This window comes from Primulina tabacum, chromosome 4 (genome assembly GCF_025594145.1).
Source record: "Primulina tabacum isolate GXHZ01 chromosome 4, ASM2559414v2, whole genome shotgun sequence".
Lineage (NCBI taxonomy): Eukaryota > Viridiplantae > Streptophyta > Magnoliopsida > Lamiales > Gesneriaceae > Primulina > Primulina tabacum.
Genome location: NC_134553.1, coordinates 45628688 through 45646825, shown reverse-complemented (window position 1 = coordinate 45646825; position 18138 = coordinate 45628688). Strand labels below are relative to the sequence as shown.

At 33.9% G+C, this 18138-nt stretch overlaps 2 protein-coding genes across 3 annotated transcripts; both read left to right on the top strand.

Moving 5' to 3' along the window:
* The first annotated feature begins 251 nt into the window (after positions 1-251).
* LOC142543439 (serine/threonine-protein kinase 52-like) lies at positions 252-3875 on the top strand. 2 transcript variants are annotated; one of them, XM_075650692.1, is made up of 7 exons: positions 252-451; positions 1097-1520; positions 1926-2047; positions 2156-2361; positions 2429-2603; positions 2988-3122; positions 3446-3875. In XM_075650692.1, exons 2-7 carry the CDS (start codon positions 1196-1198, stop codon positions 3650-3652), a joined length of 1170 nt encoding a protein of 389 aa, XP_075506807.1. In that variant the 5' UTR covers positions 252-451; positions 1097-1195; the 3' UTR covers positions 3653-3875. The 2 variants fall into 2 exon arrangements, with proteins under 2 accessions (XP_075506807.1, XP_075506808.1); XM_075650693.1 differs by lacking the exon at positions 252-451 and adding an exon at positions 704-880.
* Positions 3876-14109: 10234 nt separating this feature from the next.
* On the top strand, positions 14110-17748 carry LOC142543438 (homocysteine S-methyltransferase 2-like). The gene is made up of 7 exons (XM_075650691.1): positions 14110-14437; positions 15733-15789; positions 15875-16104; positions 16249-16378; positions 16487-16690; positions 17265-17336; positions 17458-17748. The coding sequence occupies exons 1-7, from the start codon at positions 14255-14257 to the stop codon at positions 17587-17589; spliced, it is 1008 nt and encodes a 335-aa protein (XP_075506806.1). The 5' UTR covers positions 14110-14254; the 3' UTR covers positions 17590-17748.
* Positions 17749-18138: the final 390 nt, after the last annotated feature.

Genomic DNA, 18138 nt, shown 5'->3' with positions numbered 1-18138 from the left:
GTTATACGTTAAATCAAATTGATATGGTATAAATTTTCAAAAAGAAAAACTGTACGGTATTACGTTCATCATTGTAAACCAAAACAGGCTGAACTTCCACAATCCCTTTACAAGATCACATATATGACCAATTCAAATGGAGGGTATTTTCGTCCACCGGATTTATGGACTTAGTCTCGAGGTAATGTGGTTGGACGGACATGCACGGAACGGTACATTCGTTCTTGGATTTGTCCAATTATTACAAGTACATTCAATATTTTGCGTTAAATAAGGAAAAATTAAAAGTAAATTATATAAGGCATGCCCCGCGAAATTCCTCTCAATCCCCCTTTTGTCTCAGCTTCTCTTCTCCACAAATTATTCCATTCACATCTCTCTGATCTGTTTATATCGAGCAGGAGTTCCATTTCTTGATTTTCCCGTTGAATTTGCAGAAAGATATTCAAAGGTTTGGTCAACTTTTTCGTCTCTGGATACTTCTTTTTTTCTAATCTTTCGAAATTGGGTTTTTGGGCAGTTCGAATTCTGTTTCTTGAAAAAGTATTTCCTTTTTCAATCATGTAAGTTGGAAAATGAAATGGGTCGTTTTCTTGGGGTTTACTTTTGGAGTTTAGAGGTAAGTTTTCGGGTGGGTCTTTCTATGGCTAGAATGCTTGGTCATGGGTTTTTTTTGGTTCTTTTAATTTTTGAAAGGTCAAATCTGTTTTTTTTGCACTTTTCAATTATTGTGCCCTTTTCTTTTTTAGATATGATTAGTAATTGTGATTGACTTTCTTGTTTAAAGTTCTTGTCAGGAAAACTACAGTCTACATAGCACTTTTGAGATTATTTTGATATTTTTACCCATTTTTAGTAGTGCTGGAAGATTGAATCTACGGTATTGTTTGATTTTTGTGTGTATTTTTTTTTTCAATCTTTGTTCTAATTGTGCCGTTGAAATATATTCGATCTTTGCTAAATAAAAGATGAATTCTTATCAATCTTGGCAAGTATTTTACTTCCTGAAATAAATATTTGGTCTTTTTTAAAGAAGACAGATTCTTTTAAAACTCGACAACTCTACTGATTTTTTTCCTTGGATTTGATCACATAGGGTTGCTTGTTTTAGCCAAGTTCTTGATTGAATATCAGACAATCAAGATTGAGATTTTCTGTGAATTGGGGCAGATAGATTCCTCAATTTTGTCGAATCATGGATGAAATAAAAAATAAATGTGTTGGGGAGGTGCCAAAAGCTGAAAAATTGAAGGGCGCCTTAGGCGACAAGGGCTCAGGTAGCTTAAGTAGTAGCAAAGATATGATTTTTCGGGCGGATGAAATCGATCTTAAAAGCTTGGATGTGCAGCTTGAGAAGCATTTAAGCCGGGCTTGGTCACGGGACATTGAGGCCAAGGGAAGCCAGAAACCTAAGGAGGTGTGGGAAATCGATCCGTCGAAGTTGGAAATTCGATATCTAGTGGCTCAGGGGACGTATGGAACGGTTTATCGGGGTACTTATGATAACCAGGATGTTGCAGGTAATTCCACCAAGTATTTCATTTTAATAATTTATGTTTCATGGTATTCTTTTTTTGTTTGTTTCTATGAAGGGGTCATTCATGACATTAAATTGTTGGTTTTACCTGTTTTATTGTATGCTTGTATTTGATTGTATTCCTAGATTATTGATGCTAAATCAATAATGGTTTCTATAAACATTATTAATGTTTGTGGCACTAACCATATCTATTATTAATTATTGTATCGAAAAGATGTTACCTTCCGATTATTTCTTATGGTTGAATTCTAGTTTGTAAAGACATTTTGCTATTATACAGTTTAAACTCACGGTAAGTGCACTGTTTTTAACCTGACCCTGCCTTGAAAAATCGTATCGGACCTCTGATTAATTCGCGGACCTTTTATTACTCATGCTTTTACAGTGAAGTTGCTGGACTGGGGAGAGGATGGCATGGCCACAGCTGCCGAAACTGCCGCTCTTCGTGCATCGTTTAAACAAGAGGTCGCTGTTTGGCACAAGCTTGACCATCCGAACGTTACCAGTGTAAATTTCCAACCTCGATTTCTTCAATTCTATTATCTTCATATAGCCATAGGCCAATCATACTATGTATTATTTCTTCCTACTAAAAATGATAATGTTTCCTTTAAGTTTGTTGGTGCTTCAATGGGGACTTCACAAATCAAAATCCCGTCCAAAAACCCTTCCGAGAGCAATACCAACTTTCCATCAAGGGCATGTTGTGTCATGGTGGAATTTCTTGCTGGAGGGACGTTGAAGAACTACTTATTCAAGAATCGGAAGAAGAAGCTCGCCTTTAAAATTGTGATACAACTTGCTTTGGACCTATCTAGAGGGTAATTTTGAAATTATTAACTCGAGAATCTTTTAGCAAATACTTACCATTATTGAATATGCTCTCAGGCTTAGCTATCTGCATTCGAAGAAAATCGTACATCGGGATGTCAAAGCTGAAAACATGCTATTAGATTCTCTGAGAAACTTGAAAATTGCCGACTTTGGTGTGGCTCGTGTTGAAGCTCAAAACCCCAAGGACATGACTGGTGAAACTGGAACCCTAGGCTATATGGCCCCTGAGGTATACATGGATGAGTTATACATTCGAGACGCAGTACTGTGTAAATCTTTACTCCGAATATTTTTCATTTAAATAGAAAAGGCTTTTAATGCTCAACCTAACATTAGGTTCCCCCTCTATATAGTATAAATAGAAACTTAAATAGGTATAAGACCGAGTGCTTGTCTTGAACCGTAAAATATAGCTGGTGTGAGCGGTGTAAATAAAATATTATAGATTGCACAACCAAAGCTTTACATTTTTGTGATTGTACATAAGACAATTGCGACGATTATTGCTATCAAGAACATAAAAGTTAGCATATAAGTCAATTTAAATTTCGTTACAGTAGTTACCATTTTCGCATATGCATAGCAATTGATACATTTTTTCATATTTACATAGGTACTGGATGGGAAGCCATATAACCGAAAATGTGATGTCTACAGCTTTGGTATATGCTTATGGGAAATATATTGCTGTGATCTGCCTTATCCAGATCTTAGCTTCGCTGAGGTTTCTTCTGCCGTTGTTCGACAGGTTATATACTTATATAAAACCGAAATTTTTCCTTCTTTTTCGACCTTTCATCAGCTTGTGTTGAAATATCTCTATTTTTTGGATCAACTGGATGAGGGATGTGGTAAAGTCGAACCCACTTTCTTTCTTTCTGGTTCAATGTTATATGGCAGTTCTATGTTAGTCGTTGATTCGTCGAAATTTAATATTTTTGTTATCCGATGGTGCCTAGAGAATATGAAAGTCTGATGTTAAGGATCCCATAGAATGGCATATATCATTCTTTACAATTCGCTCATCGATCAGCTACTCATTTACATTTTACATGATGTACACCTTTGTAGAATTTGCGGCCCGAGATTCCTCGGTGTTGTCCCAGTTCTGTTGTAAGTATCATGAAAAAGTGCTGGGACGCGAACCCAGAGAAACGACCAGACATGGATGAGGTCGTAAGGCTGTTGGAAGCTATCGACACAAGCAAAGGAGGTGGAATGATACCGGAAGACCAGGCTGGAAAGTGTTTCTGCTTCGCTCCAACTCGAGGGCCGTAATTAGCTCTGTTTTTTTTTTTTCTCCTCATCCCTACGCTCGGGTTGAATGGATGTCTGCCATATTAGTTGATCAACCCGCGAAGAGTTTGTCGATGTATGTTCGAGTCGTTTAATGAATTATATATTTGTTCCTTCGCGATTTTTGTAGCGATGATGTACTAAATATCAGCGAAGAGTTTGTCGATTTTATGAATCAGTCCTCATTTCTTTACATTTTTACAAATCACATCTCTTCCGGCTACCTGCGGGATGAAACTAAAAATCTGGTTCGCTTATTATTTTGCCTTGTATCATAAAATTTTTACACTTAAAATCTGTTTTAATTTTATTAGTTGTCGCAAATATTTCTCGGCTCTGCTGTAAAAGTACACTTTCAAATCCATATAATTTTTAAAGCACAATCATACAAAATGCGTCAACATCACACGCACAATGCGAATCACTGTCAAATCCTCAAAACAAAACCTTCAGAAAAATTCGATGGGTTTAGGGCAGAGGCAGATTTACAATAGGGCCCATGAAGCCCCCCACTTTTTTTAAATTTTTTTGTTTATATATATATATATAGAGAAATGACCCACCACAATAAGTTAAAGAGCATTTATCTCCATGGAAAGACAAGAGTTTCTATAAGTGTAAACCCAGGTTCGAATCTTAGATTTTTTTTCCTTCATTTTTTAATTAATAATTGATTTACTTTTAATTTTTTAATATTTTATTACTTTTAAATTTATCATCTATGAAAAGCATTTTCTACTATCAGGTGATGAGTCTGCTGACTCTTCCAGTTTTTATTGTTACTACAGAACGACCATTCTCAACTATGAATATCGTCAAAATTAGGATTCAAAGCAAAATAAATGATAATTTTATCTCGTATGTATTGATGCTATTTATTTAAAGAGAAATTGCTTAAAATATTTGTATAGATGTTATTATTGAAGAGTTTGAAAATTTTAAGGAATGTCGAATTCTTTTTAGTTAGAAATATTTTTTTTAAAACATATTGTTTATGTTTAGTTGAATATAACCGATGTAATTTTTGTTTTTTCTCTTTTAACATTTTATCTGTATTTTATAAGCGGCCTCCACAGAGTCGAAATTCTAGATCCACCCCTAGTTTAGGGTGCAACCACATATGGGAAATGGAAAAATATATAATAGTTGCATCGTAACATAAATTGTCCCAAAAAACATATAATCTGAAAAATTTGATGTCAAAGTTTGACTCTGTACTCAGTGGCGAAGCCATAAATATGGCTCTGCTGGGGCTAGAATTTTAAATTCTAAAATTTTTTAATATTTTAAATTGATTTGTTTGGCTAATATCATATTATTCTAAATTTATATATAATTTTTTTTAAAAAAAACTGGACCACCCGGGCTTTAAATACATGTGCCTCCGCCCCTGTCTGTACTTTTACAGGAGAGTCGAGAAATATTTACTACAACTAATAAATAAAATAAAAATTAAAGTTTAAATATATTTTTTGAAAAAATATTTAGCAAAACAAATTTTGAGTTTCATCAAGCAGCTAGTCTGATGCGATATGAATTCTGATCGAGAAGTGAAAGCATGCAATTAACTTATACAACACTTTTCTATCTGGACAAATTTCTAAAAGTAGATATAATAAGCACCACACAAAATAATTGCATTACGAGATATTAAAAAAAATCTGGAACAGTGTCATACAAGAAAAGTTTGTTAGCAGCTTTAAATCACAAAAAATAAATATAAATTACTGCCAAGAATGAGTTCGCCTCCGAAAAAGCTCGACGACCTTAATCTAACATGAAATTTTTTTTATCAAAACTGATATGATGATATCACTTTTCTAGGTCGTTCCTTTCGTTACATCGATTCTCAACGATAACACCAATATTAGTTTATAAACCTTATATAAATGTTATCCCAAAAAAGTTGTAGACAGTCTTTTTGCTCGAATTTATTTGGTTCGGTTTAAAAGCTAGTGTAGGCAAGTGTTGATTAAAATGTCATGTTTTTATTAAATAATAGTTAATTAATTACTTTAACAAATACTGGATTTAATTTTCTCTTTTTTAACTCAAGTGGAAGATTAACGTCATAGTCGTCTTGTAACTGATTATCCGATGAATCATGCTATAACTTGATGATTATCAACATCACTATTTTGTCTTAATGTGACTCAACTAGAAAAAGAAGCAAAATCATGTTAGCAAACTTTTCTTATTGATAATGATGTTGAGACTCTATTAGCTTATCCAAAACCCTAAAGAAATTATAATCATCGAAGTTGCAGAAACCGACTTTCACGAAAGAATATGATCTCTTGTGAGACGGTCTCACAAATTTTATCTGTGAGACGGGTCAACATGACCGATATTCACAATAAAAAGTAATACTCTCATCATAAAAAGTAATAATTTTTCATGGATGACTCAGATAAGAGATTTGTCTCAGAAAATACGACCCGTGAGACTGTTTCACACAAGTTTTTGTCTTCACGAATACCACAAAGTACTTTCATTCACCTAGATATAAAAAAGTGTTTCATAGCAGCGCTCTCACACATTCTCGTATTAGGTTGGCTTGAGACATTTTAGTGGTTGCAATTTAAATGTATGTATGTAGAATCAGCAAAACCTATAAATGTGAAATATTACATATTTTGGTTTTCTGTGTCAAATAAAAAAAAATCTCTATTTGAACAAGAATTACACAGAATTGTTGTGAAAAAGTAAAAATTTATGGTAAAAAGTAAAAATCTCAAACTCTCAAAATTTACCAAACTACACACTTTATAATATTTTTCTCTCTACTCAATTGTGATTTTCTTCACAAATGAGAGATCTATTTATAGGAAATCTTTACAAATAATCCAAAAATAAAATACATCATTACCTACATCATCACACTCTAATTTTCAATATTTACAACTCTTATTTTCAACATTCAAATATTCAACATTCAAATATTCAATACTCACATTTTAAATATATTTTTCAACACTCCCCCTTGTGATGATGATCATAATGATTGTCTTCATTACGTGTTTTTATACTGCCTCGTTAAAAACCTTACTAGGAAAAACCCATTGGGATAAAAACCATAGTAAGGGAAAAAGAGTGCAGTCACGTAAACTCCCCTCATGTTGACACGAACAATTCTTCACAAATTTCGTAGATTGCGCATCCCAATATTATATATGTGCTTTCTGAATATTGACGTAGGAAGTGCCTTTGTGAAGAGATCTGATGAGTTTTCACTTGATTGAATGTGACGAACATCAATATATTTATTCTTCTCTAGCTCCTTAGTGAATGCGAAGAACTTAGGAGGAATATGTTTAGTTCTGTCGCTTTTTATGTATCCTTCTTTCATTTGAGCAACACATGCAGCATTATCTTCATATAGTATCACAGGCTTCTCATCAGATGATAATCCGCATGAAATTTGGATATGTTGGGTCATTGATTTTAACCACACACATTCACGACTTGCTTCATGTAGTGCAATAATCTCGGCATGATTTGATGAAGTTGTTACGAGCGTTTGTTTCTGAGAACGCCAAGATATTGCAGTGCCTCCACGAGTAAATACATATCCAGTTTGGGAACGTGCCTTGTGTGGATCAGATAAGTATCCAGCATCAGCATAACCAATTATACTTGGATTAGCATCTTTTGAATACAAAAATCCCAAGTCTGTCGTTCCTCGTAGATAACGGAATATATGTTTAATTCCGTTCCAGTGTCTCTTTGTTGGATATGTGCTAAATCTTGCCAACAGATTCACGGCAAAAGATATATCAGGCCTTGTACAATTTGTAAGGTACATAAGGGCACCGATGGCACTTAGATATGGTACTTCTGGACCAAGAATATCTTCATCATCTTCACATGGACGGAATGGATCCTTTTCTATGTTTAATGATCTAACAACCATTGGAGTACTTAAAGGATTTGCTTTATCCATATTAAAACGTTTAAGGATCTTTTCTGTATAATTTGTCTGGTGAACAAACATTCCACATTCTTTTTGTTCAATTTGTAAACCCATACAATACTTGGTTTTTCCAAGATCCTTCATTTCAAATTCTTCCTTCAAGTATGACACAACTTCTTGAATTTCTTTATTCGTTCCAATGATGTTTAAATCATCAACATATACAGCAATAATTACGCATCCGGATGTTGTTTTCTTAATGAAAACACAAGGGCATATTGAATTATTTACATATCCCTTTTTCATCAAATGATCACTTAGTCGATTATACCACATTCGACCTGATTGCTTTAACCCATATAATGATCTTTGTAATTTCACAGAATAACATTCCCTGGGTTTTGAACTTTGTGCTTCAGGCATCTTAAATCCTTCAGGGATTTTCATATATATATATTACTATCAAGTGATCCATATAAGTAAGCTGTAACAACATCCATAAGACGCATTTCTAAATTTTCAGATACCGCCAAGCTAATCAAATACCGAAACGTAATTGCATCCATCACAGGAGAATACGTTTCTTCATAATCAATTCCAGGCCTTTGAGAAAAACCTTGTGCAACAAGTCGAGCTTTATATCTTACTATTTCATTTTTCTCATTTCGCTTTCGAATAAAAACCCATTTGTATCCAACAGGTTTTACACCTTCAGGTGTAAGGACTATAGGTCCAAAAACATTACGTTTATTTAGCGAATTTAATTCAACCTCGATGGCATCTTTCCATTTTATCCAATCCTGCCGATTTTTACATTCACCAAAAGATTTTGGTTCATGATCTTCGTTATCATTTATGATGTCGATTGCCACATTATAAGAAAATATATCATCAATTTCATCTATATCTTTTCGGTTCCATATTTTTCCAGTATTAATATAATTGATAGAGATTTAATGATTCTCGTCAGTTTGTGGTTCTGACAGAACATTTTCATCATCATGTGTTTCTTCAGGAACACCATTCTCTATTTTGTGATCATCATGTGTTTCTTCAGAAACGTCATTCTTTATTTTGTGATCATCGTGTTTCTCTATAAATTTTCTTTTTCGAGGATTTTTATCCTTGGAACCGACTGGCCTTCCACGCTTCAGGCGTTTAATGACATCATGAGTATCTTCCATTTGTTTCTTTGGAATTTCAATTCGAGCAGGGGCATTTGCAGCATGTATATATGATTTAGTTACCCCTTTTGTGTCTGCAAATGCATCTGGTATTTGATTTGCTATTCTTTGCAAGTGTACAATTTGTTGTACATCTTTTTCACATTGTTTTGTTCTTGGATCCAGATGTAACAATGATGATACATACCATGTAATTTCTTTTTCGTTATGTTTCTGTTCTCCCCCTAACATTGGGAAGATTTCCTCATTAAAATGACAATCAGCAAAACGTGCTGTGAACACGTCGCCTGTCTGAGGTTCAATATATCGAATGATTGATGGACTATCATAACCGATATAAATTCCAACCTTTCTTTGAGGTCCCATTTTCTTTCGTTGCGGTGGTGCAATAGGCACATACACCATACATCCAAAAATTCTCAGATGAGAAATGTCTGGTTCTTTACCAAATGCAAGCTGCAATGGGGAGTATTTATGATATGCACTTGGTCTGATGCGAATTAATGAAGCAGCGTGTAAAATTGCATGTCCCCATATAGAAATAGGGAGCTTTGTTTTCATTATCATTGGTCTAGCAATCATTTGTAGACGTTTAATCAATGATTCAGCCAATCCATTCTGTGTATGTACATGAGCAACAGGATGCTCAACAATGATTCCCATAGACATACAATAATCATTGAAAGTTTGGGAAGTAAATTCACCAGCATTATCAAGTCTAATTTTTTTGATTGTATAATCGGGAAATTGATTCCTCAATTTTATTATTTGAGCAAGTAATCTTGCAAATGCAACATTTCGAGTTGATAATAAACATACATGTGACCATCTGCTGGAGGCATCAATCAATACCATAAAGTATCTGAATGGTCCACATGGTGGATGGATTGGTCCACAAATATCACCCTGAATACGTTCAAGAAACATTGGTGATTCAGTTTGGATTTCGGCTGGTGATGGTCTTATAATAAGTTTTCCAAGAGAACATGCTTTACATTGAAACTTATTATTCTGAAAGATCTTCTGGTCTTTCAGTGGATGACCATGCGTATTTTCTATAATTCTTCGCATCATTGTTGAACCAGGATGTCCCAATCGATCATGCCAATTGGTTAATATCGAAGAATTATCAACTACCATGTTTGATTCAATGGGACTTATATGTGTATAATGCAATCCAGTAGGGAGCATTGGTAGTTTTTCAATCACATATTTCTTTCCTGATTTATATGTGATAAGACACATATATTTCTCATTCCCTTCATTCATTGTTTGAGTATCATACCCATGGGAATATATATCATTAAAACTCAACAAATTTCTTTTCGATTGTGGTGAATATAAAGCATCATTGATCAAAAATTTTGTACCATTAGGTAACAAAAATTGTGCTTTACCACATCCTTTAATCAAGTCTACAGGACCTGATATTGTATTCACCGTTGTTTTTGTTGGTTTTAGTTCCAAGAAATATCTTTTATCTCGGAGGATAGTGTGCGTTGTACCACTATCGGGTATGCAAACTTCAGCTTTGCTCATAGCATTTTCCATATTTGAACTTCAAAAAATATGCAATGAAATAAATTACTTGCAATATATATTTAAATATAACACAAATCATAATTATACAATAAAACATTATTCTATGAATACATGAAAAATAGATTATTGTACATTTATATTCTACCATTATATTGTTCATTTTCAGAGAAATCGTTGAGAAAATTTGCAGCATCAATATTGTTCATTTCTATCCCACCAACATATTGATCATTTCCAGAGAAATCATTCATAAAATCACCAGCATCAAAATTAGTTGAATCACTCAAACGGTCACTGCGTTCAGTGAAGTTGGTCTCCTTTTCTTTCCCCTTTAATGATTCTTTATAAAGTTTACAAAGGTGCTCAGGGGCTCGACAAACTTTGGACCAATGTCCTGGAGTACCACATCTGTAACAAGAACTTTCATATCTTTTTGAGTGCTTCTCATTAACACTTGTATTCTCATGATGCCTTTTCTGTGGATGGTTTGGGACGTTCTTTTGAGATGAGTTATAAAAATAACTATCTCGATTATTTTCAAAACCACGGCCTTGACCACGACCACGGCCAATTCCACGTCCACGTCCACGTCCACGACCTCGACCTCGACCTCGACCAAAACCTTGTCTTTGAATTTGATTTTGGTTTCCAGGTTTAAATTCATTTTTACTTACAGCATTTACTTCTGGAAATGCTGTTGATCCAGTGGGTCGGGACTGATGATTTCTCATTAATAGCTCGTTGTTTTTTTTCCGCCACAAGAAGACAGGCGATGAGTTCAGAATATCTCGCGAATCCACGTACTCTATATTGTTGCTGTAGAGTAATATTTGATGCATGAAACGTGGAAAATGTTTTTTCAAGCATCTCAGATTCTGTGACCTCATGTCCACAAAATTTTAATTGCGAGATTATTCTATACATCGCCGAATTGTAATCACTGACTTTTTTAAAGTCTTGGAATCTCAATGTATTCCATTCATCCCGGGCGGTCGGAAGTATAACTTCTCTTATATGTTCGAATCTTTCTTTTAATCCCTTCCACAAAGCCATGGGATTTTTTTCAGTCAGATATTCACATTTCAATCCATCGTCGAGATGTCGACGCAAAAATATCATGGCTCTTGCCTTTTCTTGTGACGTGCATATGCCATTTTCTTTAATGGTCTCGCTTAGACCCAATGGCTCAAGATGCATTTCTACATCTAGAGTCCATGGCATATAATTTTTTCCCGTGATGTCGAGCGCAACAAATTCGAGCTTTGTTAAATTTGACATGGTGGTACTAAAAAAAATTACGATGCATTTTATTAGTTAATAATTATTGCAATATAAAGTAACGGATAAACAACAAGTACAAGTATTTGTAAAAATAAAGAAAACACACGAGAAGGATATTCTCCGATAAATAAAAGACTCGTGAGTATGATAACCAAAATAATTAAAAATAACCTTGAGAAAGCCATCTTCTTTTTTCTTCTGTTTGGAGCTTGGAAAAGTATGTAGGACTTTTAGAGCTTCGTGCTGATAACGTGTTATGAAAAAGTAAAAATTTATGGTAAAAAGTAAAAATCTCAAACTCTCAAAATTTACCAAACTACACACTTTATAATATTTTTCTCTCTACTCAATTGTGATTTTCTTCACAAATGAGAGATCTATTTATATGAAATCTTTACAAATAATCCAAAAATAAAATACATCATTACCTACATCATCACGCACTAATTTTCAATATTTACAACTCTTATTTTCAACATTCAAATATTCAACATTCAAATATTCAATACTCACATTTTAAATATATTTTTCAACAAGAATAAAGAATTTTTTCCCCCAGTGTTTATTATTAATAATTTGTATTTTTGAAAGAGAAATATCTAATATCAGTTCTATGTTTTCTCCAATTTATTGACTATCTCGGCCCATGATTCTAGCAAATACTTGGAAACTGATTTTTTATATTATACGTGAAACGTCTCTCTTCCATTCGTCAAGTTTTAGTCATTTGATCATCAACATATGATGTCGGTTTCGAAAGAGTCATGTGATCTTATAACACGATGAGAATTACATCCGAGCAGGAGGAGAAATATACTTGGAATCCCAATTTTTTTTTTAAATCGATCGACTTATTCACGCACTAAAATGATTGTGGAGACAGCAATCAAGTCTTGTGATGGATTTAGTGACGTTTGGAATGCACATTTTTGGGGACTCTACTTGATTGTGAGAGAGTACATCTCAAATTCTTTATTTATATATTTAATTTCTTGTCTAATTTAATATACAGTTCGTGGCGGCTTCGGAAGTAATTAATGATTGGTTTGGGAGAACTGATATGAATATTTGAATTCGCTAATAGACCTGTGTACAGAATTTTTTAATTTTATTTTTTAAAAATAAACTGATGTATGATAGATAGTAAAATATAGACGGATCAACCTTACCGATATTCACAATAAAAAGTAATATTTTTTCATGGATGATCCAAATAAGATATCTGTCTCACAAAATACGACCCACGATATCGTCTCACATAAGTTTTTTGCCTTAAATATAAATGTTACATTTTTTCCCGTACGCCTCAAATATATAATCTGGTTTTTATATTTAATATTATTTTCTTTAATTTTTTTATCAATCTACTTTCATGATTAAATTTGTTGATTCGTTTGTATCTTATTTTGATTAATTTTCTTGATTAGCCGATTTAATAAAAAAATTAAAATTGTCTCCATAATGGTTTGTCTATAATAATAGAAAGATAATATTTTGTATACCCTTTATTTTTTTTGTTTTTTGTTTTCATTATATTCAAGATAGACAAATTCATTGTATACCTTTCTTTTTTTTTTTTTTTACCAAACACATGACACATCTACTATATAATCAGAGGCGGAGGGAGAGTACCTGGGGTGGTCCAAAAAAATTTTAAAAAATTTATATGTAAATTTTTGTATAATTTTGGATAAATTTGATATTAGCCCGGGTAGATCAATTTAAAATATTAAAGGATTTTAGAGTTTAAAATTCTAGCCCGAGTAGAATCTGATTCTTGCTCCGCCAATATAATTACAATTTTTATAAAAATATATATGTTTGTGTAGCAAAAAAGGGCAAAATAACATTTAGCGCAGATATAAAAGATACAACCCGTTATCAAATTAATGCATAATTAAAAAAAATCACGTGGAAAATTCCCTGCATAAATCATAAATGTGTCTGAAATTCAAAAACTCGGGAAAACCTTTAATTTTAAACAGCAAGATTTATGCCATCTAAAAAAATATTATACGATATTTTCCCGCTAAACACAATGGCAAAACGAAGTCGGGGTAGAAGTCTAGCTACTTCTTTTGTTGTACTTGTGCGTCTTTTGCGTTTCGTTTCAAAGGGAGAATTAATTTAGCCGTGATATCGGGCCAGGTACATTTGGAACATGGTATGAAACTCCACTCTCACAAACTTAAGAGGAAATTCAATCCAAATCGGATTTTTCTTTAATTTCATGTATAGGCTATAGCCATCCCATTTGTGTTAATATTTTACTTAAATGTCCTTTCACACTCTACTTATGCATACAATTACAATTTAGTCCCTTAATCTAAAAAGATTACTCGGTAGATTTTTTATAATTGGCCATAATAATTTACAAAATAGTGAGACTAAAATGATATTATTATTATTCGAAGAGCAAAAATATTTCGATTTACAGCATCACAAAATACTAGACATCAAAGGGTATATCGGTAAAATCACGTGAATTGTATTACGATATAAATAAAGCCCCAAAACATTTCCTGCCACCTTTGGTTTTCGCTAAGAATCCCACCACCTCCACCGCCGGCGCCACCACCGAAAATAGCCAAAAAAAAAAAAAAAAAAAAAACATACGACCCACTGGGCAACCGACCACCTTAAGATTAGCCACAAAATTTGAACATGGGACTGAGCGAAACATTAAGCAATCATTCCTCTTTCATGACGAATTTCCTCGACCAGTGCGGCGGCTACGCCGTCATAGACGGCGGCCTTGCGACGGAGCTGGAAAGACACGGTGCCGATCTGCATGATCCCCTGTGGAGCGCCAAGTGCCTTGTCACTTCACCACACCTCATCAGAAGGGTATTACTTTTCTCTAATTAAATATCACGATAATATTATTTATATATGCTTTTCACTGCATCGATCGATTTCAAATACGCGAATTTTGGCCAATCATTTGTCCAAGAATCTTGTACGAGGTTTCCTCAACTATTTTCTTCGTGCATTTATGTACGATGATGAAAGATCGAAGTAACGCGTTTGTGGTTTTTCTTCTCTTCTTGCACAAAAATTTGTGTGAGCCGATCTCACGGATCGTATTTTGTGGCACAGATATCTTATTTAGGTCATCCATAAAAAATATTATTTTTTATATGAAGGGTATTACTTTTATTGTGAATATCGGTAAAATTGACCCGTCTCACAAATAAAAGATTCGTAACACCGTCTTGTACCTACTCGTCTTATTAATACTTCTTAGTATATCTATTTCCGATTTAAGGTCTTAATTAATTTCTTGCATCTTAATTTAATATTCGGAGTAGAACTATTGCTTAAAGTTTAGAGTTGCGTGAATTAATCAAATTATTTGTAGAATAGAAACTTGTTTAAATTAATTTGTTGGTATTTCAACAAACCCATGCTATTCGACACGTACCTGTGTTTTAAATTCCCCGTCTAAAGCGTGAATTTTAGGTATATCGTCTCACGACTATCTCACGTATTTGGATTTAGATTTATATATATGAGATTCATATTTATATGGTAAAAATTTGTGTGAGACGGTCTCACGGGTCGTTGTTTGTGAGACGGATCTCTTATTTGGGTCATCATAAAAAGTATTACTTTTTATGCTAAGAGTATTACTTTTTATTGTGAATATCAGTAGAGTTGACCCGTCTCACAGATAAAGATTCGTGAGATCGTCTCACAAGAGACTTACTATATTTATATACATTTTTATGATTCGGATACCGTCTCACAAAATCGATGTTTTCGTGAAGCGTGAATATATCCGGGTATACTTGGTGACAAAACACATACTATTTGTATACGTAATAAATTACGTGATTAAATTATTTTTAGATTTGTATTAAATAAAATATAATAATTAATATATATAAAATAAAAAGAATATTTCGAGAATATTATTTTTGGTGTAATATTTGAATTAAATGGTTGGAGATGGATGTCGTATTTGATGCATAAATCGCACTATTTTAATATAAAATTTGCACCAAAATAGATTTTATGGTCAGAGATTACCTTAACCAGCTAAAACTCGAACATGTATGGTATTTTTTTTTGGACACATACTTGGGGACAAGTCAAATCATATGGTCAAAGGTTAAATTATAGATTATAATCCGTCACAGGTTCACCTGGATTACCTTGAAGCGGGTGCGAATATCATTATATCTGCTTCATATCAGGTACTGAACATGTCACATACAAATTCATAAATAAAATTTTGAATATGAGTCCAGATTATAATTTATTTTAATGTCCATGAGGCAGGCTACTCTTCAGGGTTTTGAAGCTAAAGGACTTTCCAAAGAAGAAGGCGAAGCATTACTGGAACGAAGTGTAAAAATAGCGTGCGAGGCTCGAGATATATATAATGAAAGGTCCATCAAAAGTTCGTGGGATGTTTCGGAAGATGAGATGACACCGAAGAGTCGTCCCATTTTAGTTGCCGCGTCTGTGGGGAGCTACGGGGCCTATCTTGCTGATGGCTCGGAGTATAGGTGAGCCATTGATTGATTGGTGGGAACCGACAAACGGTCTAAGAAGACGGGACTTCTGCTAGAAATATCGCGATGTTACGAAACTTGAATGAATATTATATCTTGACAAGTGATTTGTATGCTTTTCTTTGTTGTTTTTCGCAGTGGGATTTATGGAGATGATGTGTGTCTGGAAACTTTCAAAGATTTTCACCGAAGAAGGGTCCAGGTTTTGGCCAACTCCGGGGCTGATATTATAGCATTCGAGACCATTCCAAATAAGCTCGAAGCCGATGTATTGCATTTTAGTTTTGCCATAATAAGTTGATATTTGTCACGTTTTTGCAGGGAAGCAAATCTTTTTAATTAAAGTTGTGTACTGTAATATATTTGATGCATGCAGGCGTATTCTGAGCTTCTTGAGGAAGAGGCCATAAACATACCGGCATGGTTTTCCTTCACTTCTAATGATGGAATCAATGTTGTCGGTGGCGATTCCATACAAGATTGTGCGTCGATAGCTGATTCTTGTGAGCAAGTAGTGGGAGTTGGAATCAATTGTACCCCACCAAGATACATTCATGGACTAATCCAGTCGATTCAAAAGGTATCAACTATCAAGTTTTCCTACTTGCGATAAATCGTCATTCGTATTAGTTGTTCTCTGGTGTATGCCAATATCTGTCCTCGTGGCAAAGGTCCGAGTCTTTGTCAAAGGTTTGCTGTCTTGCCTCATCGCAGATTAAGTACCTTAATCACAGATTGAGACACTTCTGAAGTGTAGACAGTTTCAGAGTAAGATTCATCGTGGTGCGTTCGTTGTGCTTGACGAGAGTGTCTGATTACTGAATTCACACTCAACAAACAGACCAGACACTGTATAATTGATTACATTACTTATGTTACTTATATCTATCAAATTTTCATCATCGATATTCATTATATATCCTTTGATCATCTCATACATTGTACCATACAGTTTGATGAGTATATATATGGTTTAAATATTCACTTTTACTGCTGCAACATGCCGTATAACTTCAGTACTCAGGCTCGATCAATAGATTCTGAAACAAGAAGAGAGCAAAGGGGCTCCTAATTGTTTCTGGATTCTTATGAAAGATAATATCTAAGCCTTGCTCTGCACGTTCTATTTTTACTCTCACCATTTTTTTTTTCAGGCGACTGCGAAACCAATTCTTGTGTATCCCAACAGCGGAGAGACTTATGACGCTGACACAAAAAAATGGATGGTGAGTCCGGTTGTTTTCTTGAAATTTTTGTCTTATTGCTTTAGGTCTTACCTTCGAAAACAAGTTGCATCTCGTTTTCATTGTCGCAGTATTTTCTCATTGTTTTTTTCCTTTTTTGAAGCCATCAAATGGCGTAGGAGATGTAGATTTTGTGTCGTATGTTGGGAAATGGCGTGACGCTGGTGCGTCTTTCATCGGAGGTTGCTGCAGGACGACCCCGGACACCATCAGAGCGATTGCTAAGGCACTTTGAAGCAGAACAAACTCTGTTTCTCCCGTGCTAGTTGCTACTGTAAAACCTATAGTTTGTACATTCAGTTGCGTTGACTTGTGTTATGTATCAACTTTATGAACTAATGATGAAGTGAGTATACATATGTATGTTTGGGTCTATTTACCATGAACTTGTACAGGGTATATATAAAAACTTGCATGTCCGAGTGAAGAAGTTATCTTCTTCATTTTATTTATATATTTATTTCATTTCAGTAAATTTATCTTTATTTTTTTAGTAAAATTATCTTTTATTTGATGGAAAATCTTCTTCAAAAATTCGAAAGATTGAGTGGAAACAATGTCAAGGAATATCCAATTTTAGATATATTCCCCACATCCTTTCGGTTAAGTAGTTAATTAATTTTTCTGTTAAAAAAAGTAGTTTGGGTTATCAATGATATCATAATCTAAGATAATTTAAATAAATATTTTAATATTGTCAAGTATGGGTAAATTTATTGAGGAAAAAAAATAGGGGTAAATTTATCATACGTAAGTTATTGTGCTAGTCTCAAAGATTTCACAA